The sequence below is a fragment of the Perognathus longimembris genome, chromosome 13 (genome assembly GCF_023159225.1).
Source record: "Perognathus longimembris pacificus isolate PPM17 chromosome 13, ASM2315922v1, whole genome shotgun sequence".
In the NCBI taxonomy this organism is placed as follows: Eukaryota; Metazoa; Chordata; class Mammalia; order Rodentia; family Heteromyidae; genus Perognathus; species Perognathus longimembris.
The window spans coordinates 60,530,115-60,553,612 of NC_063173.1; the positions used below are offsets into that span (position 1 = coordinate 60,530,115).

At 68.8% G+C, this 23,498-nt stretch overlaps 2 protein-coding genes across 2 annotated transcripts; both read left to right on the forward strand.

Annotated features, from left to right (window-relative positions):
* Nucleotides 1–1,136: 1,136 nt before the first annotated feature.
* On the forward strand, nt 1,137–20,372 carry Tpcn2 (two pore segment channel 2). The gene is made up of 25 exons (XM_048359696.1): nt 1,137–1,225; nt 3,217–3,281; nt 3,582–3,658; nt 3,855–4,032; nt 5,440–5,556; nt 5,801–5,907; nt 6,283–6,358; nt 9,044–9,143; nt 9,817–9,882; nt 10,218–10,282; nt 10,572–10,672; nt 11,269–11,350; nt 11,487–11,573; nt 14,629–14,748; nt 14,872–14,931; nt 15,801–15,929; nt 16,289–16,338; nt 16,605–16,704; nt 18,003–18,074; nt 18,542–18,615; nt 18,949–19,030; nt 19,146–19,228; nt 19,592–19,673; nt 19,855–19,952; nt 20,236–20,372. The coding sequence occupies exons 1-25, from the start codon at nt 1,147–1,149 to the stop codon at nt 20,312–20,314; spliced, it is 2,229 nt and encodes a 742-aa protein (XP_048215653.1). The 5' UTR covers nt 1,137–1,146; the 3' UTR covers nt 20,315–20,372.
* Nucleotides 20,373–20,576: 204 nt separating this feature from the next.
* LOC125362636 (proline-rich protein HaeIII subfamily 1-like) lies at nt 20,577–21,389 on the forward strand. Its single transcript, XM_048361449.1, has one exon. The coding sequence runs from the start codon at nt 20,577–20,579 to the stop codon at nt 21,387–21,389; it is 813 nt and encodes a 270-aa protein (XP_048217406.1).
* Nucleotides 21,390–23,498: the final 2,109 nt, after the last annotated feature.

Here is a 23,498-nt window from a genome sequence, read left to right on the forward strand (position 1 = left end):
CACTCTACCACTTGAGCCACAGCGCCACTTTCGGCTTTTTCTATTTACGTGGTACTGACGAATCGAACACAGGGCTTCACGAAGTATGTGAGCCGAGCACTTTACCACTAGGCCATATTCCCAGCCCTGTCCCTGAGCTTTTTTTTTGCTCAAGGCTAGTGCTCTATCACTTTGAGTCTCCACTCCACTTCCAGTTTTCTGGTGGTTCATTGGAGATAAGAGTTCCCATAGACTTTCCTGCCTAGGCTGGCTTTGAACTCTGACCCTCAGATCTCGGCCTCCAGAGTAGCTAGGATTACAGGCGTGACCCAGCACTTGTTTAGTTTTGGGCTGAGTTTGTGATAACATGTCTTTATAGCAGTAGAAAAGCAATACAAGCTCTAGGTTGCTTTTGTTTTTATTTATTTATTTTTGCCAGTCCTGGCCTTGGACTCAGGGCCTGAGCACTGTCCCTGGCTTCTTTTTTGCTCAAGGCTAGCACTCTGCCACTTGAGCCACGGCGCCACTTCTGGCCGTTTTCTGTATATGTGGTGCTGGGGAATCGAACCCAGGGCTTCGTGTATACAAGGCAACCATTCTTGCCACTAGGCCACCTTCCCGGCCCCTCTAGGTTGCTTTCGGTAGGGGATTTTAACATGGCGCCGATTGGCTCTGGAGGAGCGCTTCTTGGGTCACTATCTCAAGAAAAGCCATCAACTATCTATGAAGCCTTGCTCTTGGCCTCCGGGAGCCGGTGGCTCTCACTTACTTGAACTCCTAGCTCCTCGGGAGGCTGAGATCTGAGCAGGGTCCTGACTGGAAGCCGGCCAGGGCAGCCTGAGGTTTAATCCACACTCCGCAGGGCTAAGGGCGCTTCCGGCCCCGGGGCCGCCGCGGGACCCCTGGCCCGCCGGCGCGGCCCGGCTGCTCCCTGATTGGAGGGAAGTTCAGCGCGACGGCGGGGACCTCCGTGTTCATTGGCTAGCAGTGAAGGGCATCCCCTCGCGTCACGTCGCGGTCGCCCCGCCTCCCGGGAGCCCGGCCGCCCGGCCGCCCGCGCGCCTGCGCAGTGGGGGCGGGCGCCGGCGGGTCGCGCGCTCCGGGGGCTCCGGGGCTCCGTCGGGGAGGTGGGGGCGGGGGAGGGGGGGACCCGGCGCGTGGCGGCCGATGGCGGGGCCCCGGGGCGAGCTGGAGCCTCTTTTGGGCGGCCGCGGCCACGGAGGGCAGGGCGACCCGGTGGGCCCGGGTGAGTGACAGTGGGCCCCGCCGTCCCGGGACCTGGGTGTCGGAGGGGCGCGCGGGGCGGGGCGGGGTGGGGGGAGGTGGGGGGTCGCACCCGGGCCCTGCGCCGTCCACCGTCACCCCGAGTCCTGCCCCCCCACCCACCCCTCTGTGCAGGTCCTGGGGCTTGAACTCAGGATCGGGGCGCTGTCCCCCAGCTTTTCCACGCCGGGCCGGCGCCCCACGCCGCAGCCGCGCTTCCAGCTGTTTGGGGGTTAACTGGGGATGAGAGTCGCACAGACCTTCCCTGCCCAGGCTGCCTTCCAACCTCGGTGCCCACAGCTGAGCCTCGGGAGCGTGTAGGATTACAGGCGTGAGCCAGTTGCACTCCCTTCCTCCCCCGCCCCCCCCATTTCTCATGGGGAAACTGAGGCCCAGGGAACCGAGCTACTTATGCCAAGCCACAGGGCAGTAGTAGTAGGTGTCTGGAGGGAGATGGAGTAGTCACGGGGTGTGTGTTCGGGGTGACTTTGGAGCCCAGCTCCAAGTCTGGGCTGGGCTGTCGGGGGTTCCTCCATTGCCCCCCCCCCCCCCCGCAGCTGCCCACTGCCCTCCCTGCCCGTGGCCTGAGAGATTGCTGAGTCTAGGGAGGGTGGAGATGTGTTCCCAGAGCACTCCAGAGGAAGCAGCGGGAGGACCTCGGTCAGCCTCCATGTGATGATGAGGAAACTGAGGTTCCCGGACCTGCCCAGGGTCACGGCCCTGCCCCCGGGGCGGCCTCCCCCCCCCCCCCCCCCCCCCCCCCCCGCCTCGGGTCGCGCCTGGCTGCTTCCCGCTCTGGGTGCGCTGGGTGAGCAGCGTATTTCCCGGCCCTCCATACTGTGTGGCAACAGGGGGGTGGGGACCTCCTTCCAGCCTGTGCCGGGGCCTTGGCAAGGGCATGGTGTCTGGAGCTGCCCCTTGCAGGCCGGGTGAGCGTGGGCAGGTGCAGGGAAAGGGACTGAGTACCCAGCGAGGGGCTGGGTAGCGGGGGGCACGCGTGTGATCGTGTGTGATCTCCGCTGAGCCCTGGTCGTGGTGGCTGATGACAGCCTCTGTTGTCTTTGCCCTTCAGCTGGGCTGCTTGTGAGAATGGCTCATTCAGCCTCCCTGCGGGCACCCGCGGCCTGGAGATGGCCCCTGGGCTCCCCCCTCCCTGTGGGGGGGCGGGGGGGGTGCTGCCGCTGCAGGGTGCCCGGACTCCAGGGGACCGGCTCTTCCTGACTCAGCTGCGGGCCCTGGCCAAAGGTTGAGGAGAGCGTTTTTCTCTTGTTGCTCGCCTAGGAGGCCTGCTACTCCTTCGCCGGCTGTGACCGTGTCCCGTGTCCCGGGACGCGGGAGAGTGCTGATGGGGGAGGGGCTGTGTGGCAGCAGTGCTCTAGCAGGTGTTAGTGTTGTAACCCTGCTGGGGAGGGTCTGCGAGGGTTTGCACGGATGCTGAGCGTGCAGGGGCCAGCCTAGAGCAAGAGGGGGGCTCGGGGAGCAGGCTGAGGCGGCGCCTCCTCTCCCGGGCTGTGAGGTCCCCATTGTGGGTGGCGGAGGTGACCGGCGGTGGCTGCCCTCTGCTCGGGCAGGGCTGGCATCCCTTGGGCTCCGTGGCCTGGTCCCGTGGGCTGGGGGGGAGTGGGGCATTGGTCCTCAGTGCTGGGTTCTGGGCGCCAGGCAGGTGGCTGGTGACGCCCAGGGGACCGTCCCCACGGGATGAGGAGCGCCCAGTCGCGCTCTGGGCTTGGTGTCAGGCCCCCGCGGGTGCTGCCGCCTCTCCGCGTGCCCTCTAGCTACACGGTGCCCCCGGGCAGCCGCCGGGAGGCAGGGCCACCCCCACGCCGTGCCCGGGGCGCTGGGCACATCTGTGCCCCTCTCCTTGCTGGCACCCCACCCTGGGCGGGGTGGCCTGTGCCACGCTGCGGGGTGGGGGACCTGGGGCCAGGCCCTGTGCTCCTGGGTGGTCACCCGGGGTGTCCCTTCTGCCCCTAGGTGCCGGGGCCGGGCAGGACCTGCGCATCCACCAGGCTGTGGTCTTCATTGAAGACGCTGTCGAGGTGGGTGGGGCGCCCGCTGGCTGAGAGTCTCCCCCGCCCGCCCCCCCTCCGGTTCCCTGCTGGTCCGAGGCCAAGCCGGTCTGAGTCCTCACCACCACCGTCTCGTCACGTGTAGGGGTGGGGGGCCGCGGAGGGAGGGGTCCCGGCTCCCCCCCCCACTGCGCCCCCCCCACCGGGCTTTTCCTGGGGAGTGGCTGTGCTGTGCTTGGCTGTGTGTGGTGAGGGGGGCAGAAGCCAGAGAACCAGGGAACACGGGGTGTGCAGCACTGAGAGACCCCTCCCTCCTCCCCCCCCCCCCAGTACCGCTCCATCTACCACCGAATGGACTCCGGCTCGCTGTGGCTCTACCGGTGCTATTACTCCAACTGGAGCCAGCGGTGAGCGCGCCCCGCGGGCGGGCTGGCCTCACCGGGTTGGGGTGCCAAGCCTGCCTCCCTTGGTGGCACAGGGGGCCCCATCCGCCCTCGAGGGAGGGGCGGGCGCCCGTCCTACGCAGAGCGCCTCCGGGGGGCGCCGCCGGGAAGGGGGGCGGCGGCGGTGGCTGCCCTCTCACCAGGCTTGTCTCCCTCCCAGGGCCCTGAGCTTCGCCATTTTCCTGATCCTGGCCTTGGCGTTCATCGAGGCCCCTTCCTCCCTCACCTGGACGGCCGACGTGCGCTACCGCCCGCGGCCCTGGGCCCCGCCCTGCGGCCTGACCGAGGGCGTCGAGGCGCTCTGCCTGCTGCTCTTCGTGGCCGACGTCTCCGTGAAGGTGAGGATCGGGGGCCCCGCGCCCTGGCGCCCCGCGCCGCTTCCGGTTCATTCCGCCGCCCCGGGCTGGCGGCCGCTCCTCTTGCCTTGGCTCTTTGGCCCAATCTTTTGCTCCTGGCTGAGCTTTGGGAGAGAGGACGGCAGCTCCCCGCCCCCCCCCCGCTGTGCCCCGGGGCTGGGCATCCTCTGGGGTGACTGAGGGCTGGCCGTGGGGACCCCAGGAATGCGAGGCGGTCTCTCCTCACGGCCCACCCTGCCGGCCCCCCGCGGAGAGGAGGTGGATGTAGGGCAGAGAGCCGCAGGCGGCTGCTGACTGGATCCTTCTGGAAGCTGGAGTGGGCCTCCGCACTGTGAGCTCGGGGCCACCTCGGTCTGGGGCCTTTGCGGCTTCCCAGCTCAGCGCGGAGGGCCGCCCGCCCCCCCCCCCCAGGCTGGGCCTTCTGCGGCTTCGGTGAAAGCTTTTAGGGCTACCGATCTGGGGGTTCCCGTGTTCCCATCCACAGCGCCGCCGCCTGACCTCTCACTCCGGACGTGCTGTGGCCCAGTGCCTGCCTGTCCTGTGGGGGGCGGGAGAGGGGGCTTTGGCGCTGGGTGCACGCGAGTGTGTGCGCGTGTGCGTGTGCGTGTGTGACTGTGGGCACCAGGCAGCTCCTCAGTTCTTGTTTTCAGCCCATCATGTGGTTGGCAGGCTAGGGGTTTTTAAACGGATAGGAAGTTGCCGTGAGTTGAGTGGCTAGGTTGGAGGTGAGGGGGAGTGTGTTTATCCACAGGCTGGGGCCTCAGGAGTGGGCGCCCCAGGAGGCAGGGAGGGAGGGCGGGGCGGGCAGGTGCCCCTCCTGGCCCCCTCCCGGGGGGAGGGTCCTGCCTCGGCCTCTTCTGCAGTGCCTTCCTGAGCCCTTCGCGTACACCGTCCGTGGTGGCTTGCACAGGCAGAGCCGGCCGGCGGGGGGGCGGGGGCGGGGGAGCCCATCACCGAAGGGGCAACGTCCCGGGAGAGAGCCAGGGAGGGGGTGACGCGGTCCGGAAGGAATTGGGCGACGGCGATCGGAGCCAGCCCGGGCAGAAGAGTCCCCATGAGGCTCTGCCCTGCAGCTCACCGCCCACAAACCACACTCGGAGGGCCTCAAAGGGGTGCAGTGCTGGCCTTGAGCAAAAGAGCCTGAGCCCCGAGGGCAAGCCCCTCAACCGACCCCAGACAGACCCCTAAGATACTCATGACTTGGCTTGTGGAATGGTAACCCCTTGGTATATCACCTTTATAGTACGGTAAGAGCTGATAATAGTAACAACCGGAGGGCCAGCGGTCAGGCCACACTTGAGGGGGTACCGCAGCCCCCCCCGGGGCCCGCGGCCACCACGAGGGCCCGTGTCCCGCCCGCCACGCACCCCTCCCCCGTGTCCCTTACAGGGCTACCTGGTGGGGTGGGCCCAATTCCAGAAGAATCCGTGGCTGCTGGCCTACCTGGTGGTGCTGGCTGTGTCCCTGGTGGACTGGACCGTGTCCCTGAGCCTTGCTTGTCAGGAGGTGGGTGAAAATCCCGTGGGCCTGGGTGTGATGGGAGGGGGGAGGCCTCGAGCCATCCACCGTGCTGCCCACGTGCATCTGTCGGCCTCTCAGCCCACGAGCCAGGGCCGGGAGAGCGGCCTGGGGCCGAGCCCGCCGGCCAGGCCAGTGCCGGGGCTGGCGGGGCTTGCCCGGCTTGGGGGGCGGGGGGGCGCACCGGGAGCACGGCGGCTTCAAGTCCACGGGCTTCTCGGGTCTCTCCCAGTCCCTGCGCGTCCGCCGGCTGCTCCGCCCCTTCTTCCTGCTGCAGAACTCCTCCATGATGAAGAAGACCCTGAAGTGCATCCGGTGGTCGCTGCCCGAGATGGCCAGGTGGGTGGTGCTGGGGTTCCTCCCGGCCGTCCCCCCGGGCTCTTCCTGCCCGCACCCCGCGGTGCTCAGTCAGTCCTTCCGATGGTCTTTGTCTTGTGTCCCGCCGTGGCGGCCACCGGCGGCTTGGTCTGTCGGTGCGGGGGACACCGGCCCTGCCTTCTGTCATCAGCCTCAGTGTCCCTCCTAGCTCCCCTGCCCTCTGCCTGGAGTCTCCTCCCCCCACCCCCGGTCCATCCGAGGGGCTTTGGGCTGGGCGGGCTGGACGGGCTGAGCACTCCCGGGCTCCCGGGAACAGCGGTGCCTGGCTCTGCCCCGGGGTGGGGGGGGCAGCCCTCCCAGGGGCAGGACAGTGGCTGAGCCCCGGCCTCTCCCCAGTGTCGGGCTGCTGCTGACCATCCACCTGGGCCTCTTCACCGTGCTGGGAATGCTGCTCTTCACCATGGGCGAGAAGGTGAGCCGGCCCCGCCCTCGGCTGCCCGGGACCGCCCCGGAAGCCACACCCTTCCCGACCACGCCTGCTGCTGCTGGGTGCTGGGTGCTGGGTGCTGGGAGGAGTTGGGCTGTGCTCCCTGCGAGGGAGGAACAGAAGGCAGGCCAGCGCCTTCCTGCCCGAGTCCGTGTGTGTGTGTGTGTGTGTGAGATGGGAAGGTCTCCGTGTGCTGTGTGTCTGTGGCTGTGTGTCCTGTGGCTGTGTGTGTCTGTGTGTGTCTGTGTGTGTCCGTGTGTGCGTGTGTGTGACGGGACGGTCTCCGTGTGCTGTGGCTGTGTCTGTGCGTGTGTCTGTGTGTCCGTGTGTGCGTGTGTGTGACGGGACGGTCTCCGTGTGCTGTGGCTGTGTCTGTGCGTGTGTCCGTGTGTGCGTGTGTGTGACGGGACGGTCTCCGTGTGCTGTGTGTGCTGTGGCTGTGTCTGTGTGTCCGTGTGTGCGTGTGTGTGACGGGACGGTCTCCGTGTGCTGTGTGTGCTGTGGCTGTGTCTGTGTGTGTGTCTGTGTGTCCGTGTGTGCGTGTGTGTGACGGGACGGTCTCCGTGTGCTGTGTGTGCTGTGGCTGTGTCTGTGTGTGTGTCTGTGTGTCCGTGTGTGCGTGTGTGTGACGGGACGGTCTCCGTGTGCTGTGTGTGCTGTGGCTGTGTCTGTGTGTCCGTGTGTGCGTGTGTGTGACGGGACGGTCTCCGTGTGCTGTGTGTGCTGTGGCTGTGTCTGTGTGTGTGTCTGTGTGTCCGTGTGTGCGTGTGTGTGACGGGACGGTCTCCGTGTGCTGTGTGTGCTGTGGCTGTGTCTGTGTGTGTGTCTGTGTGTCCGTGTGTGCGTGTGTGTGACGGGACGGTCTCCGTGTGCTGTGTGTGCTGTGGCTGTGTCTGTGTGTGTCTGTGTGTGTCCGTGTGTGCGTGTGTGTGACGGGACGGTCTCCGTGTGCTGTGGCTGTGTCTGTGCGTGTGTCTGTGTGTCCGTGTGTGCGTGTGTGTGACGGGACGGTCTCCGTGTGCTGTGGCTGTGTCTGTGCGTGTGTCCGTGTGTGCGTGTGTGTGACGGGACGGTCTCCGTGTGCTGTGTGTGCTGTGGCTGTGTCTGTGTGTCCGTGTGTGCGTGTGTGTGACGGGACGGTCTCCGTGTGCTGTGTGTGCTGTGGCTGTGTCTGTGTGTGTGTCTGTGTGTCCGTGTGTGCGTGTGTGTGACGGGACGGTCTCCGTGTGCTGTGTGTGCTGTGGCTGTGTCTGTGTGTCCGTGTGTGCGTGTGTGTGACGGGACGGTCTCCGTGTGCTGTGTGTGCTGTGGCTGTGTCTGTGTGTGTGTCTGTGTGTCCGTGTGTGCGTGTGTGTGACGGGACGGTCTCCGTGTGCTGTGTGTGCTGTGGCTGTGTCTGTGTGTGTGTCTGTGTGTCCGTGTGTGCGTGTGTGTGACGGGACGGTCTCCGTGTGCTGTGTGTGCTGTGGCTGTGTCTGTGTGTGTGTCTGTGTGTCCGTGTGTGCGTGTGTGTGACGGGACGGTCTCCGTGTGCTGTGTGTGCTGTGGCTGTGTCTGTGCGTGTGTGTCCGTGTGTGCGTGTGTGTGACGGGAAGGTCTCCGTGTGCTGTGTCTGTGTCTGTGCGTGTGTGTCCGTGTGTGCGTGTGTGTGACGGGACGGTCTCCGTGTGCTGTGTGTGCTGTGTCTGTGTCTGTGTGTGTGTCTGTGTGTCCGTGTGTGCGTGTGTGTGACGGGACGGTCTCCGTGTGCTGTGTGTGCTGTGTCTGTGTCTGTGCGTGTGTGTCCGTGTGTGCGTGTGTGTGACGGGAAGGTCTCCGTGTGCTGTGGCTGTGTCTGTGCGTGTGTGTCCGTGTGTGCGTGTGTGTGACGGGAAGGTCTCCGTGTGCTGTGGCTGTGTCTGTGCGTGTGTGTCCGTGTGTGCGTGTGTGTGACGGGACGGTCTCCGTGTGCTGTGTGTGCTGTGGCTGTGTCTGTGCGTGTGTGTCCGTGTGTCCGTGTGTGTGACGGGACGGTCTCCGTGTGCTGTGTGTGCTGTGGCTGTGTCTGTGTGCGTGTGTGCGTGTGTGTGACGGGACGGTCTCCGTGTGCTGTGTGTGTGCGTGTGTCTGTGTGTCCGTGTGTGCGTGTGTGTGACGGGACGGTCTCCGTGTGCTGTGTGTGCTGTGGCTGTGTGTCCTGTGGCTGTGTGTGTCTGTATGTGTGTGTCTGTGTGTGCGTGTGTGTCCGTGTGTGCGTGTGTGTGACGGGACGGTCTCCGTGTGCTGTCTGTGTGCGCGTGTCTGCTCAGCAGGAGGGGCAGCAGGCGGCGTCTGGCCAGGGCGGCCGGGCACTTGGCTGGCAGGAGCCGAGGGGGTCAGGTGGTGTGTGGGCATCGGGGGATCTGACTCAAGCGCCGCCTGCTGCCCTGTTCACACAGCCGGGCTCATGGGGGTCCCTGCCTTGTGGGGACAGGGTGGCCCCGAGGGCGGATGCCCCGCGCGCTTGCCGTGGCCGGGCCCCTGGGAGAGACAGAGCAGGGCGGCCGGGCGCCCTGACTTCCGTCCCGCGGCCTGGGCGCTCGGAGCCTGCCGGAAGGGGGCGGGTGGAGGACGGGCTGCGGGGCCCCCCGGGGTGGACCCGTGGCTGGGCCGGTGCACCGCGGAGGCCCAGACGTTTGAGTCTCTCCTCAGGATGGAAAGCAGGACAAGGAGAGACTGGCCTACTTCCGGAGCCTTCCAGAAGCACTGACGTCCCTCCTGGTGCTGCTGACCACTGCCAACAACCCCGACGGTGTGTGGGGCCGGGGCGGAACCCGGGGGCAGTGCCCGGCGGGGCTCGGGCCGGGCGGCAGAGCCGGGGGACTGGGGAGCCTCAGCGGCCTCTGTCCCCGGGAGGTGGCGTTCGTCCCTCTCCTCGCTCCTCTTCTTCCCCTTCTCCTTCTGTCTGGGGTTTGTTTCCTCTCCCCCCACCCAGCTGTCTCCCCGTTTCCTTTCCTTTGTCTCCTCTGCTTTCTCGCTCCCTCCTCTCTTTCCTGGTTCTCTTCACCTGTCTCCTTGCTCGGAGAAGCTGGAAGAAGGGTGTTGTTCATGTGCTGGTGTGGCGGTGGCCGGTATCTCTCGGGTGGCCCCTCTGCCCACCCCTTTTCCCAGCCGTGGCCCAGGCCCAGCCAAGAGGTGGGTGCCACTCGGAACATCGCATCTGAGGCCCTGGGGTCCTGGCCGACCCTGACGGGGTGCTGGCGGGTCCCCTCGTGGTCATGCACCGGCTGTGGCCGGGGCCCTTCTGGAGCCGGTCATGGGATGGGCGGGGCGTGTCACAGGGCAGCTGATTGCAGCCCGGCCCAGGGCCGAGCGAGCTCCGTGGGTGGCGAGCCCCTGCCCGGCGCTCCGGTGGGGCCCCGGGCCGTCCCTGCCAGGAGGGGTTGGTGGGCGTTTCTCAGTTTCTCTGGTTCTTCCCGTCTCAGTGATGACGCCTGCGTATTCCAAGAACCGGGCCTATGCCATCTTCTTCATCGTCTTCACGCTCATAGGTGAGTGTGCAAGGTGTGTGTGCGGTGCTCCGGGCTCCTCCGGCGGGGACGAGAGCGGGCTCCCGGCCCTTTCTTTGCCTTCCCTCTCGCCCGTCCCCTGTAACCTCCCCTCCGCCCGCCCCTCCCTGCTGGCTTGTGCTCCGTGGCCTCGTCCCGCCTCGGCCCACGCTGGGCAGGCCTGCAGTGCCCCGCAGGTGGCCGGGGGTGGGCCAGCCCCCTCTGCGGAGGGGGGGGGGGTGAGGCGCACCACAGACTCGTCCCCGGCCCTCCTCGCGGGCACACGTGCTGTGTCAGCCGCCACCCCCCCCCATGGTGCCGGGCCTTTCCCCTCACAGGGAGCCTGTTTCTCATGAACCTGCTGACCGCCATCATCTACAATCAGTTCCGGGGCTACCTGATGGTGAGCCGCGCTGCCCCCTACCGGCCTGCGCCCATGGTGCGCGGCGAGGCCGGAGCCGCCCCCCCCCCCCCCCCCCCGCCGGGAGCAGGGCGAGGCCCCTCGTGGGTGGGGCGAGGTGTGGACCGCCTGTCGCCAGGCGGGAGGGCATTGTTTCCATGGAGACCAGAGGTCCTTCCGTGTCCCCCCCCTTCCCCGGGGGCCTGAGGGGCTGGAGGGGGCCGCCCGGCTGGGGGTGGCTGTGCAGGGGCCGAGCGCCCGCCCCCCCCCCCTCCCCGCCCGCTCCTTGCAGAAGTCGCTGCAGACGTCGCTGCTCCGCCGCAGGCTGGGGACCCTGGCTGCCTTCCAAGTCCTGTCCTCCGTGGCGGGGGGCACCGGAGCCGCCCCCGCGGCGTGAGTCCCGGGCTGGGGTGGGGGCCGGGCCGCCCCGAGGGGAGGGGCCGGGCGCGCTTTAACGGTTGCCCGGCACCCCCTGCGTTGGGTGTCTCAGCCGGGAGCCGTGGCCCCCGTTGTCCTTGCTTGGATGGATTTGCGCCCGCTCTGCCGAGAGCCGGTGGGCGTCACCGAGGAGGTTCTGATCTCCACGGCCCGGGGGCAGCGGAGCCTGCCTCTCCCCCTCGATGGGGCCCAGCAGGGTCTCCCTGGGGACCTGGGGGTGCTAAAGGAGTATGCAGCCCCCACTGGTGGTAGATGCCCACGATAGAGGTGCTTTGCTGAGGGTGGATGGCTAGCCAAGCACAGGAGAACCAGCCGGGCCTTACCCAGGGGTCTGGCTCTACCCAGGGGCCTGGCCACACCCAAAGGCCTGGCCTTGCCCAGGGGCCTGGCCTTGCCCAGGGGCCTGGCCTTACCCAGGGGCCTGGCTTTACCCAGGGGCCTGGCTATACCCAGTGGTCTGGCTTTGCCCAGTGGTCTGGCTTTGCCCAGGGGTGTGGCCTTCCCCAGAGGCCTGGCTGGCCTTGCTCATGGGGTGGGTTTTTTCCCCACAGAATTGGGGTGCAGCCCCAGGATGTGCTGCAGGTGCTTCAGAAAGCCCGGCTGGGCGGCTCCCACAAGCAGGTCCTCATGGAGGTAGCAGCTCCCCGGGCCCCGCCCAGCCTCTGGGCTCAGCCCCTGCCGGGTGGAGAGGGGTTCCTCCCGGCTCACGGTGTGGGGAGTGGTGCCCTGGCCACTCCCTTGCCCTGGCTGACCCCCGCCACCCCGGCAGAAGGTGCGCTCCCACGACGGGGACCTGCTGCTGGCCCACGACTTCCAGAAGCTCTTTGATGAGGTTGACAAAAGTGTGATCAAAGAGGTACATGGGGCTGGCCTGCACGCCTGCCCACCCCGCCCCGTCCTGCCGGCCCCTGCCCACCCCGCCCCGTCCTGCCGGCCCCTGCCCACCCCGCCCCGCCCTGCCCGCCCCTGCCAGTCCCTGCCCACCCTGCCAGTCCCTGCCCACCCTGCCCACCCCGCCCCGCCCTGCCGGCCCCTGCCCACCCCGCCTGGCCCTGCCCGCCCCTGCCAGTCCCTGCCCACCCTGCCTGCCCCTGCCAGTCCCTGCCCACCCCACCCGGCCCTGCCCACCCCGCCCGGCCCTGCCCGCCCCTGCCCACCCCGCCCGGCCCTGCCCGCCCCTGCCAGTTCCTGCCCACCCTGCCCGCCCCTGCCAGTCCCTGCCCACCCTGCCCGCCCCTGCCAGCCTCTGCCCGCCCCTGTGTGCCTCTGAGTGCCCCTGTCCACCTTTGCATGCCCCTTCCTGCCTCTGCCCACCCCTGTCCGCCCCTCTTCGCCCCTGCCCGCCCCTGCCTGCTCATGCCCTCCTCTCCCTGCCCCTGTCCACCTTGGGATTAGCACGACTATTGTCACCTGGGGACTCTCTGTGACAAGGGCTGGGCCCCTGGATAGGGGTTGGGAATAGAAGTCCTTTGGCACTTGGGAAACACATTTTGTTGACCTGTGTGGAGTGTGCGTTGGTGGTGTGTGGAGTGTGCGTTGGTGTGTGGAGTGTGCGTTGGTGGTGTGGGGAGTGTGCGTTGGTGGTGTGGGGAGTGTGCGTTGGTGTGTGGAGTGTGTGTTGGTGGTGTGGGGAGTGTGTGTTGGTGTGGGGAGTGTGCATTGGTGGTGTGGGGAGTGTGCGTTGGTGGTGTGGGGAGTGTGCGTTGGTGTCCTGTGTGGCGTGTGTGTTGGTGGTGTGTGGAGTGTGCATTGGTGTCCTGTGGTGGGTGTGCGTTGGTGGTGTGGGGGGTGTGCGTTGGTGTCCTGTGGGGCGTGTGCGTTGGTGTCCTGTGGGGAGTGTGCGTTGGTGTCCTGTGGGGAGTGTGCATTGGTGATGTGGGGGGTGTGCGTTGGTGTCCTGTGGGGAGTGTGCATTGGTGATGTGGGGGGGGTGTGTTGGTGGTGTGGGGAGTGTGCATTGGTGGTGTGGTGGGTGTGCGTTGGTGTCCTGTGGGGAGTGTGTGTTGGTGTGTGGAGTGTGCGTTGGTGTCCTGTGTGGCGTGTGCGTTGGTGTCCTGTGGGGAGTGTGCGTTGGTGGTGTGGGGAGTGTGTGTTGGTGTGTGGAGTGTGCATTGGTGTCCTGTGTGGCGTGTGCATTGGTGGTGTGGGGGGTGTGCGTTGGTGTCCTGTGGGGAGTGTGCATTGGTGGTGTGGGGGGTGTGCGTTGGTGTCCTGTGTGGCGTGTGCGTTGGTGTCCTGTGGGGAGTGTGTGTTGGTGTCCTGTGTGGAGTGTGCGTTTGTGTCCTGTGGTGGGTGTGTGTTGGTGGTGTGGGGAGTGTGTGTTGGTGTCCTGTGGGGAGTGTGTGTTGGTGTGGGGAGTGTGCGTTGGTGTCCTGTGGGGAGTGTGCGTTGGTGGTGTGTGGGGTGTGTGTTGGTGGTGTGGGGCGTGTGTGTTGGTGGTGTGTGGGGTGTGCGTTGGTGTCCTGTGTGGGGTGTGCGTTGGTGTGTGGGGTGTGCGTTGGTGTCCTGTGGGGCGTGTGCGTTGGTGTGTGGGGTGTGTGTTGGTGTCCTGTGGGGGGTGTGCGTTGGTGTGTGGGGTGTGTGTTGGTGTCCTGTGGGGGGTGTGCGTTGGTGTGTGGAGTGTGCGTTGGTGTCCTGTGGGGCGTGTGCGTTGGTGTGGGGAGTGTGCGTTGGTGGTGTGGTGGGTGTGCGTTGGTGGTGTGGGGAGTGTGTGTTGGTGTGTGGAGTGTGCACTGGTGTCCTGTGGTGGGTGTGTGTTGGTGGTGTGGGGAGTGTGCGTTGGTGTGTGGAGTGTGCATTGGTGTCCTGTGGTGGGTGTGTGTTGGTGGTGTGGGGAGTGCGTTGGTGGTGTGGGGGGTGTGCGTTGGTGTCCTGTGGGGGGTGTGTGTTGGTGTGTGGAGTGTGTGTTGGTGTCCTGTGGGGCATGTGTGTTGGTGTGGGGAGTGTGTGTTGGTTTCCTGTGGGGCGTGTGTGTTGGTGTCCTGTGGTGGGTGTGCGTTGGTGGTGTGGGGTGTGTGTTGGTGTCCTGTGGGGCATGTGTGTTGGTGTGTGGAGTGTGCGTTGGTGTCCTGTGGGGCGTGTGCGTTGGTGTCCTGTGGTGGGTGTGCGTTGGTGGTGTGGGGTGTGTGTTGGTGTCCTGTGGGGCATGTGTGTTGGTGTGGGGAGTGTGCGTTGGTGGTGTGTGGGGTGTGTGTTGGTGGTGTGGGGCGTGTGTGTTGGTGGTGTGTGGGGTGTGCGTTGGTGTCCTGTGTGGGGTGTGCGTTGGTGTGTGGGGTGTGCGTTGGTGTCCTGTGGGGCGTGTGTGTTGGTGGCTGTCAGAATCCACTCTCCCAGGACACGCAGGCAGCCCGTGTGTGGGTGGCTGCTTACGAGGACCCCGTCCCTGACCCGTGTCCCGCCCTGCTGTGCGTTCCCCGTCTCCCAGGCCCGGTGGTCGCTGTGACGCGCTCTGTGTCCAGGGGGTCCTGGGGTCTCGAGTGCGGGGTGGTGTGTGGTGTTGGGAGGAGCCGTGTCCTCTCGCTGGGGTGCTGAGGGCGGGGTCTGCCTCCCGCAGGGGGTGGAGGCTTTGGGGTGGCTGACCCGGGGGCTGTGGGTGGGAGGCTCTGGGGTCGTGGCCTGTCCTCCGGTCTGGCCGTGTGCCAGTGTGGGAGCAGCGTGGTGCCGTCGGGTGTGGGTGGCCCGCGCCGTCCGCACTGAGGCGCTGGACCGACAGGATGTCACCGGGTGGGGTTTGCTTGGCCGTTTCTGCCGACGGGGGCGGACGAACGGCTCTGATGAGTCTCCAGAAAGCTGCTTGCGGTTGAGATCATTTCCTGGGGCTGGAGAGGCCAGGGCGGGGCGGGCGGCGGGGGGGGGGGGGGGGCCTGCGTGTGGGCTGCGCAGGGGGGCCTGAGCCAGCGCTCCCTCCCCAGCACCCGCCCAGGCCGCAGTACCGCACGCCGCTCCTGCGCACGGCCCAGGTCCTCTTCAGCCACCGCTACTTCGACTACGTGGGGAACCTCGTGGCCCTGGGAAACCTTGTGTCCATCGGTGTAAGTGCGGGTGCACCTGCCGGGGAGCCCCGGCCGCCCCTCCCCACGCCCTCCTCCTCCCGGCCCGGCTGGGGAAGGCGTGGCCTGCTGGCCCGGTGAGTGGCACCCTGCTCTGGCCGACAGGTGTTCCTGGTGCTGGACGAGGATCTGCAGCCCGGGGCGCGCAATGACTTCATCCTGGGGGTGAGCCCGGCAGCTCGGCCAGCGAAGAGGGGAGGCTCTGGGGAGGTGGCGGGGTTCCCCCGAGCGTGCCGTGTCCCCTGGTGATTAAACGTGGGCTAAAGGTGGGTTAGCACTGAAGGAGGAGGCTCGGTCCTCCGGGCCTGGTACCCCAAGCCCCCCTGATATGTGCTCAGGGTGGCCTTTTCTTTGTTCCTGGTGTTGGTTTTTGGTGTCGGTCCTGGGCCTTGAACGTAGAGCGTGTGTGCTCAGTACTACCACTTGAGCCAAGCTCCACTTTGGTTGTCTGGTGGTCTCATGGACTTCCTTGCCTGGGCTGGCTTTGAACTAGGATCCTCAGAGCTCAGCCTCCTGAGCGGCTGGGATTATAGACGTGAGCCACCGGCGTCCCCCAAAGACAGCGCTTTCCCCTTGGGGGGGGGGGGGTAGGGGCTCCAGCCGGCTCCGGGCCGTGCTTCGCGAGGCCTTGCGGCGAATGCCCGGTGACCGTGGCCGACCCCCGCGGCGGTTGGGGACAGACTTGGCTGCCTCTCGGCCGGTTTGGGGGTGACTTTGTGAAGCCCCTTTTGTGCGGTGCGGCCGGCTGCGGCCGTCTGTGTCCCTGTGCGGGGTGAGGGTGGGGCTGTCCGCACCCTTGGGGTGATGGCGCCCTTCCCTTCGGGCCTGTGCCGGCGGGCGACCCACGCAGCCCCTTTCAGGGAGAGGTGGATGGGGTGCGGGCGGGCGGGCCGAGGAGCAGGAAACAGGGGTGCGGGCGCCTCGAGCGGGGGAGGGGCGGGGCCGCGGGGGGGGGGGGTAGGGGACGGCGTGGCCCCGGGGTCCCCAGGGCCCGGGATGGCTCCGGCCCCCCATCCGCCCCTTCCGCCCCTCAGGTGCTCAACTATGTCTTCCTCCTGTACTACGTGCTGGAGCTGCTGCTCAAGGTCTTCGCCCTGGGCCCCTACGGCTACCTCTCCTACCCCAGCAACGTGTTCGACGGCGTCCTCACCCTCCTCTTGCTGGTGAGGGTCCTGCGGGCCGGGGGCGGGGCCTTGGTGGGGGCGGGGCCGGGGGCGGGGCCGTGGTGGGGGCGGGGCCGTGGCGGGGGCGGGGCCGTGGTGGGGGCGGAGCCGGGGGCGGGGGCTGGGGCGGGGGCGGGGCCGGAGCCGGGGGGCGGGGCGGGGGGCGGGGCCGGCTCGTGGCTCGGCCGCGCCTCCCTCTCGCCGGGGGTGCCGGGAGCGGGGCTGCGGTGCTGGCGTCCCCTGGGAGGTGGGGGTCAGGCGTCGGGGGGGGGGGGTGTTTCACGCGAGCCCCCCCTCGCCCGTGGGCCCGCCTCCCGGAGCGCGGCTGAGCAACGCCCTCTCTCCTTTCGTGACCGAAGGTTCTGGAGCTCTCCGCCCTGGCCGCGTCCCCGCTCCCCCAGGCCGGCCGGTGAGTGACTGCGGACGTCCTGACCGTGCCGACGCCCGGCCTGCCGCACCCCGGGCCGGACGGGGAGGTGGGGGAGCGGTCCTTCCCCCGCCCGGCTGGCGGGCGCCCCTGGAGCGGCCAGAGCCCACGGGGCTCAGCTCCCGTCCGGGGCTCCGCCGCACCGTGGGGGCCCCTCCCACTTGCCCGGGGGGGACACAGGCGGAGGGTCGGGCCCCGGCTGCGGGGCCTCGCGGCACACAGGACGCCTGCCTCCCGTGTCCCCCCAGGACGCCGGGGGCGCTGGGCCTGCTGTCGCTGTGGGACGTGACACGGCTGGTGAACATGCTCATCGTGCTGCGCTTCCTCCGCGTCATCCCCAGGATGAAGGTGGGGGCTCTCCCCACGCCCGCACACACGTCCAGGCGGGACCACATACCTGCCCTGGGGGTCATCCACAGGTCCACCCGGGATTACACCCGTGTCCACACGTGTAGCGGGGAGCCATGCACACGTGCACATACGCCGCGAGATCAGGTCCACCCAGGATTGTGTACACCCACACGAGACCACGTACATTCACACCCACACCCATGTAGGATCAGGTGTGCGCACACTTTTTTTTAGGGGGGGGGGGAGCGGTCTCAGGGCTTGGACTCAGGGCCTGAGCACTGTCCCTGGCTTCTTTGTGCTCAAGGCTAGCACTCTGCCACCTGAGCCACAGCGCCACCTCTGGCTTTTTCTGTGTGGGTGGTACTGAGGAATCGAGCCCAGGGCTTCATGTGTGCTAGGCAAGCGCTCTACCACTGAGCCACCTTCCCAGCCCAAGTGCACACACATCTGCACAGATGTGGAGACACAACCCCCACACAACCCCACGGGCACTTGTGGCCACACACACGTAACTGCCCAGGCATAATTGTGCACGCACTCCATCCTGCAGTCACACGCGTGTGCATTTGTGTGTCGAGGTATGAGGCAGAGAGGTCTACATAACCTAACAAGGCACATTCACACACGATGTGTGCACATGTCTGTGTGCATGCGATCACATGTACACACACTTGTTCCTTGGTCACTAGCTGTGGTCTTGTGGCTCTTTGCCATGTCAGGCTGGTACACGGGTCTGGCTGGAAGGCCTGTCTGGTCTGGGTTACAGGAGAGGTCCTGTGTGGCGGCCTCTCCGGTGTGGCGGGCTCCCCGGCGTGGCGGGCTCCCGTGTGGCTCTCTGGAGCCCTGGAGCATTCCTGCCCCTTCTAGGTCTTTCCCTGGAGCCTCTGGCCCACAGAGGGGCTGAGCTGGCCACAGCAGCCTGGCAGGCTGAGTGGGGACCGAGGCCTGTGGGCTCCGTGGGATGTGGAACGTGGCTGTCACAGATCCAGGCCCGTGTGGCCGGGGCCGGTGGTCAGGGCGCGTGGGTGTGCGCGTGGCTGTGGGGTGTGTCCAGATGTGTGGGTGGCCCCGGGAAGGGTGTCTGGGTGTGCCCAGGTATGTGGGCGTGCCCCGGGAGTGCCCGGGAGTATGCGGGGATCGTGTCCGCACGTGTTCCCGCGTGCGGATGGTTGCAGGCTGGGTCTGGGGGTGCCTTGGGTCAGCTGCCCCTCACCTCGCTGCCCGTCGCGGTTGAAGGCGGCTCCTGCGGCCCCTCTCGTGGGGCAGGAGGAATAAGGGGTGTCTTCCGTCTGCAGCCTGTGGCAGTGGTGGCCAGCACCATCCTCGGCCTGGTGCAGAACTTGCGGGCGTTTGGTGGGGTCCTGGTGGTGAGTCCTGGGAGTGGCGTGGGGGTGGGTGGCCTGGCTGGGGTCTGTGGCAGGGAGGGGGGGGCAGGGGCCTTGGGGGGGGCGGTGATGGGCTGTGGAGAAGTCCAGGAGCCTCAGGCCTAGGGCTGGGCTGGGGTCCCCGCCGCGCCCCAGGACCGGTAGCCGTCCCGGCCCTGTGTTCTCGGGGCCTCCCTGCCCGCGAGAGCCCTGGCGTCCGTCAGCCTCCTTTGGTGGAGGACTCTGCGTGCCCTCTCCGGGCGCTGCCTGGCCGCCCAGGAGAGGGGCCCAGACCCTTCCTGACTGGAAGCCGCCGGGGACTTGCGGGCAGCTGGTGGGGGCAGTGCGGGGGCCGCGGTCTCCAGGCCCCCGGGGGTGTGAGGCCCTGCTGGCCACTGGCCTCTGCCAGCCCTTGGGGGGTGGCCGTGCTCTGATGCAGACGCTGCTGACATCAGCCCCCTCCCCCCCAGGTGGTATACTACGTATTCGCCATCATCGGGATCAGCCTGTTTCGGGGTGCCGTGGTGGCTCCTGGGAACAGCAGGTAGGGGGTTTCCGTGGTGCCAAGGGGCAGTTTCTGCTAGGCTGGGGCGGGCAGAACCTTTGTAGAAGGACGACCGTTTCTAGGTTCCTTCCTCTCCTCCCCCCCTCCCCCCCCAGAGCCTCTCCCAGGCAGCTCTCCCCCGTCCCCTGGAGTCCACAGTGGCCCTTTGCGGACGTGGGTGTCTTCTTTTGTTGTATTTCCCAGGGTCCAGGGAGGCTCCCGCTGGCCCCGGGGCTGTGCCGGGCAGTGCTGGCCAGGGGTGGGGTGGGGGGTGGGGTGGGGGGGTGTGGCCCCCGGGGCCTTGCCAGTGACCTGGTGGCTTTGTGTTGCCAGCCTGGCCCCTGCCAACGTCTCGGCGCCCTGTGGAAGCTTCGAGCAGCTGGAGTACTGGGCCAACAACTTCGACGACTTTGCTGTGAGTCCTGCCCTGCCCGCGTGCTCCCCCCTCCCCCTCCCCTTCCCCCTTCCCCTCCCCCCCACAGTCCCCCATGGATGGATCTTGCTCTATCTCTCGGCTGCCCCGCCCGCAGGCAGCGCTGATCACGCTGTGGAACGTGATGGTCGTGAACAACTGGCAGGTGTTCCTGGACGCCTATCGCCGCTACGCGGGCCCGTGAGTCCCCTCCCCACCGCCGGGGCTCCGGGCCGCCCGCTGCTGGCCCGGGTGGGCTGTGCCACGCCCCGGCGGGCCTCGGCCCCCCCCCCCAGCAGCCGTGTCCCCAGACGCAGGGCGTCTGCCGCGTGGGCTCCCGTGGGAGGGAGCCCGGGAAGGCCGTGCTCAGGACCGGGTCAGCCCGGAGCCGGGGCGCTCGGTCCCTGGGGCCCGACGGAGGTGCCTGGTTTGAGTCCTGGCTCCGCCTCTTGCTGGCCGAGCTCGCGGCTCCGTGGCCGCTTCTCCGCGGGGCCGTGTGGGGATTGCGCGTGCCCCCACGCGGCCCGTGTGGCTGTGCTCCAGCTCCGGGCCCTGTCCCCACAGGTGGTCGAAGGTCTACTTCGTTCTGTGGTGGCTGGTGTCCTCCGTCATCTGGGTCAACCTGTTCCTGGCCCTGCTTCTCGAGGTACGAGGGACCCCCCCTCCCCCCAGGCCTGTCTCGGCTGCAGCTTTGACAGACCGGGCCGTGCGGGCGTGGTGGCCCAGGTGCAGCCCAGCCCAGCTGCCCTCCCGGCTCCCGCCTGGCCCCGGGGGGCCCCCGACGGCTGACCTGGGGGACCCACCAAGCACCCCCTTTCCCGCTTCAGAACTTCCTTCACAAGTGGGACCCTCGCAGTCACCAGCGGCCCCCGGCCGGGACGCAGGAGGCCCCGCACCAGAGGCCCGTGGAGGAGCTCCTGTTCAGGTGTGAGGCCGCGGCCCGGGGCTCGGGCCGCCTGGAGCCCCCCTGCCCAGCGCCTGTCAGTCCCCGGGGGGCTTGGGACCCGGGGGGGCACACCCCAGCGCCTCGGGAGGGGCGGGCTGGCCCCCCACGGCCCCGGCGCCCTCGGTGCTTTTCTCGGGACGTGGGAGCACTGTAGCAGCCACCGTGCGTGGTCCGGAGGCCCGCGTGCCCCGTGGCTTTGCACAGCTCCCTGGCGGTTTGGGGGACCCTGATGGCTGAGCCCCGTGGTGTCCCCGCTCCGCAGGGACGTGCTGGAGGAGCCCCGGGAGGAGGAGCTGCTGGAGCGGCTGCGGCAGCATCCGCACCTGCGTCTGCCCAGGTGACAGCCGGGGCGCCGGGAGGAGATGCCCGCCCAGGACGCACGCCAGCCGTGGAGGAAGAGGGGGGCCGGGCCGTGCGACAGACCCCCCCACGGGCTCCGGCGGGGGCCGAGACAAGCGCCCCGAGTCTGCCCCCAGCGGCCTCCACAGCAGGACACCGCGCTGCCTTGGCCGTCTCGTGCCGTCCACCCGGGGCTGAGCTGTGCGCCGCGGGGACCTGGACGCAGCCCGCAGACCCGAGCCGCCCTTCCCCGCGGGGACCCGGATGCAGCCCGCAGACCCGAGCTGCCCTTCCCCCGGAGACCTGGACGCAGCCCGCAGACCCGAGCCGCCCTTCCCCGCGGGGACCTGGACGCAGCCCGCAGACCCGAGCCGCCCTTCCCCCGGAGACCTGGACGCAGCCCGCAGACCCGAGCCGCCCTTCCCCGCGGGGACCTGGACGCAGCCCGCAGACCCGAGCCGCCCTTCCCCCGGAGACCTGGACGCAGCCCGCAGACCCGAGCCGCCCTTCCCCCGGAGACCTGGACGCAGCCCGCCGCCGGAGCCGCCCTTCCCCGCGGGCACCGGGACGCAGCCCGCAGACCCGAGCCGCCCTTCCCCGCGGGGACCTGGACGCAGCCCGCAGACCCGAGCCGCCCTTCCCCGCGGGGACCTGGACGCAGCCCGCAGACCCGAGCCGCCCTTCCCCGCGGGGACCCGGACGCAGCCCGCCGCCGGAGCCGCCCTTCCCCGCGGGGACCCGGACGCAGCCCGCCGCCGGAGCCGCCCTTCCCCGCGGGGACCTGGACGCAGCCCGCAGACCCGAGCCGCCCTTCCCCCGGAGACCTGGACACAGCCCGCAGACCCGAGCAGCCCTTCCCCCGGAGACCTGGACGCAGCCCGCAGACCCGAGCCGCCCTTCCCCGCGGGCCTTCGCTGCCGGCAGCCGCAGGGACCCGAGCCCTGCACGGGGCCTGCGCCGGGTCGCCGGCAGCTTCCGGGGTGCTGGGGTTGGGGGGCTGGTGGTGAGGAGGCTGTGGACGTCCTCGGCGCCCCTCTGAGGGTGCTCGGGGTGGCTCTCCCGTCGGAGCCCCAATAGCGACTGAGTTTGGTGAAGCGCGCGTTGTTGTTTTCACTCGTGGCGCGGCTCCTCCGGCTCGGCTGCGGGGTTCGGCTGTGGAGGCCGCGGGGGCGCTCCGGGCTTTCCACCCGCGCGGCGCAGGGCCCCTTTCGGTGGTGTGCGGGTGGGTTGCACGCCGCGGCAGCAGCCGGACTTCCGTGTCCTCAGGGGGTGTGGCGGGGGGCGGCACGTGGCCGGCCGCGCCGTCGCTGGGTTCACCCCGGGTCTGAGTTCAGGTGTCCACTTGGGAGGCGGGGGGCGTGGGAAGGGAATGCTGGGTCGGGAAGCGGCCCCGGCCCGGTGCGGGGGGGGGGGGGGGGGCTGGTGGGCGAGGTGACGGGGGAGGGAGGGAGGTCTGCCGGAGCCGGCAGCTGGCCCGTGGGTTCCCCGTGGCGGTGAAGCCCTCGTTCCCCGCTTGTTTGGAAATAAGATCTGAGGAGAGAACGTTCCAGAATGTCACGTCCCCCCCCCCCCCCCCCGCGCTTGGGCTGCGTCGGCACTGGCCAGAGTGTGTCCCCAGTTCCTGTCCTGCTGGTCCTGCAGCTCGTGGGAGCCCCGGCCCTCGCCTGACCCTCTGGCGGGCGCTGCCTGGGTGGGGACGGCCTTCAAACCCCCGAGGTGGGGGGGCCGGGGCGGGGGAGGGCACCCCCCCATCTGCGGGGGGCTGGCGCCACCTGGTGGCAGCACAGGGTTCTGCTGACCGGGGTGGACCCTGCGACCCGGAAGCAGTGGGTGGTCTGCTTCCTCCGTCCATGAGGCCCCGGAGGTGGCTGTCCACAGCGCGGGACGCCTGGCCGCCGCCCATCGGTGACCGCCGTCCGCCCTGGGTGCCGTGGCCTCCCTGGGGATGCCCCCCCCCCCCGTGCCCCTGCCGGGCTGCCGGTGACTCCAGGCCCCCCGGGCACTGGGCGGAGGCGCTGCGGGGCGGTCCTCCCTCCCCCAGGGGCGCAGCTGTTGCCGGGCCACGGTGGGGACCGGGTGAGCGTGGCCACGTGTGCGGAGACTTCCGAGCGTGCCCTTCCCCGGAGAACATTCTGGGGCTGCTTGCTGGCCAGCAGAGTCCACGAGACTGTCACCTCCGCATAACCACGCGGTCGGCGCCCATCCCGGGGTGCCGTCGCCCGGGGGCCCGGAGGCAGGCCGGCGGGGTGCGAGGCTGTGGCCGTCTTAAGGTGACAGGTGTGGGGCAGGACTTGTGCTTCAGCCGGGGGCCTGGCAGCCGGGGGGGGGGGGGCTGGGAAGTGGTGCTGACTCGTGCAGGCTGGTGGGGGCTCGGGTCGGGAGGTGAGGGCTGGCTGGCTGCGGCCGTGGCCCCCCCCCCCCCGGGGGCGGGCAGGCTCTGCGCCCCTTTCCCGAGCCCCCTGCTCCCCGCTTGTCCCGGGCTCGGGCAGCTGGCTGGAGTCTAGGCCCGGGCCCAGTCTGTCGGGGGGCCCTGGGAACGGGCCTCAGCCACGGGGTGGGCCTTTCATGTGGTCTGCGGGGCCCCCCCAGCGGGGCGCCCCTCTCCCGGGAACAGCCCGGATTGGGTTTCCTGCTGGAGATAATTGGTGGTTCTCACTCAGAGGTTAAAACAATTCCTTACTTTAAAAAGGAAGAGAGGCAGGACGCGGAAGGCTCAGGGGAGCCCTGGGGTCCGGCAGCACCCGACATCCAAGTGGCCAGCAGATGGCCCGGGCCGCCCCCTTCCCGCCGCCAAGCCTGGGCCTGGGTCACGCGGCGGAGCCTCCCCCGGCGGCCACACCTGCCGGCCGCCCGGCCGCCCTCCTGGGCGCGAGCAGTTGGCTAATCCCAGCCCAGCACCTGTCGCCAGGAGAGCCGGGCCCGCCCACCGCCGCGGCCTCCGATCCTGAGGCCCCGGCCCGGCCGTCAGGCCCACGGCGAAGGCCACGCTGCGGGTGAACCCGCTTCCGAGGCCCGGCGCCCCCTGAACCCCACCAGGTCTCCACCGAGAGCCGGGGGTTCCGGGGGGTCTGGCCGCGGGCCGCGGAGGAGCTGGGTTCAGGGTGCAGCGAGTTCCCAGGCACTGCCCACCAGGAGGCCACGTGTGGAGCCGGCTGGCCACGAGCGTCCCTCCCTCTCCCCGCCCTC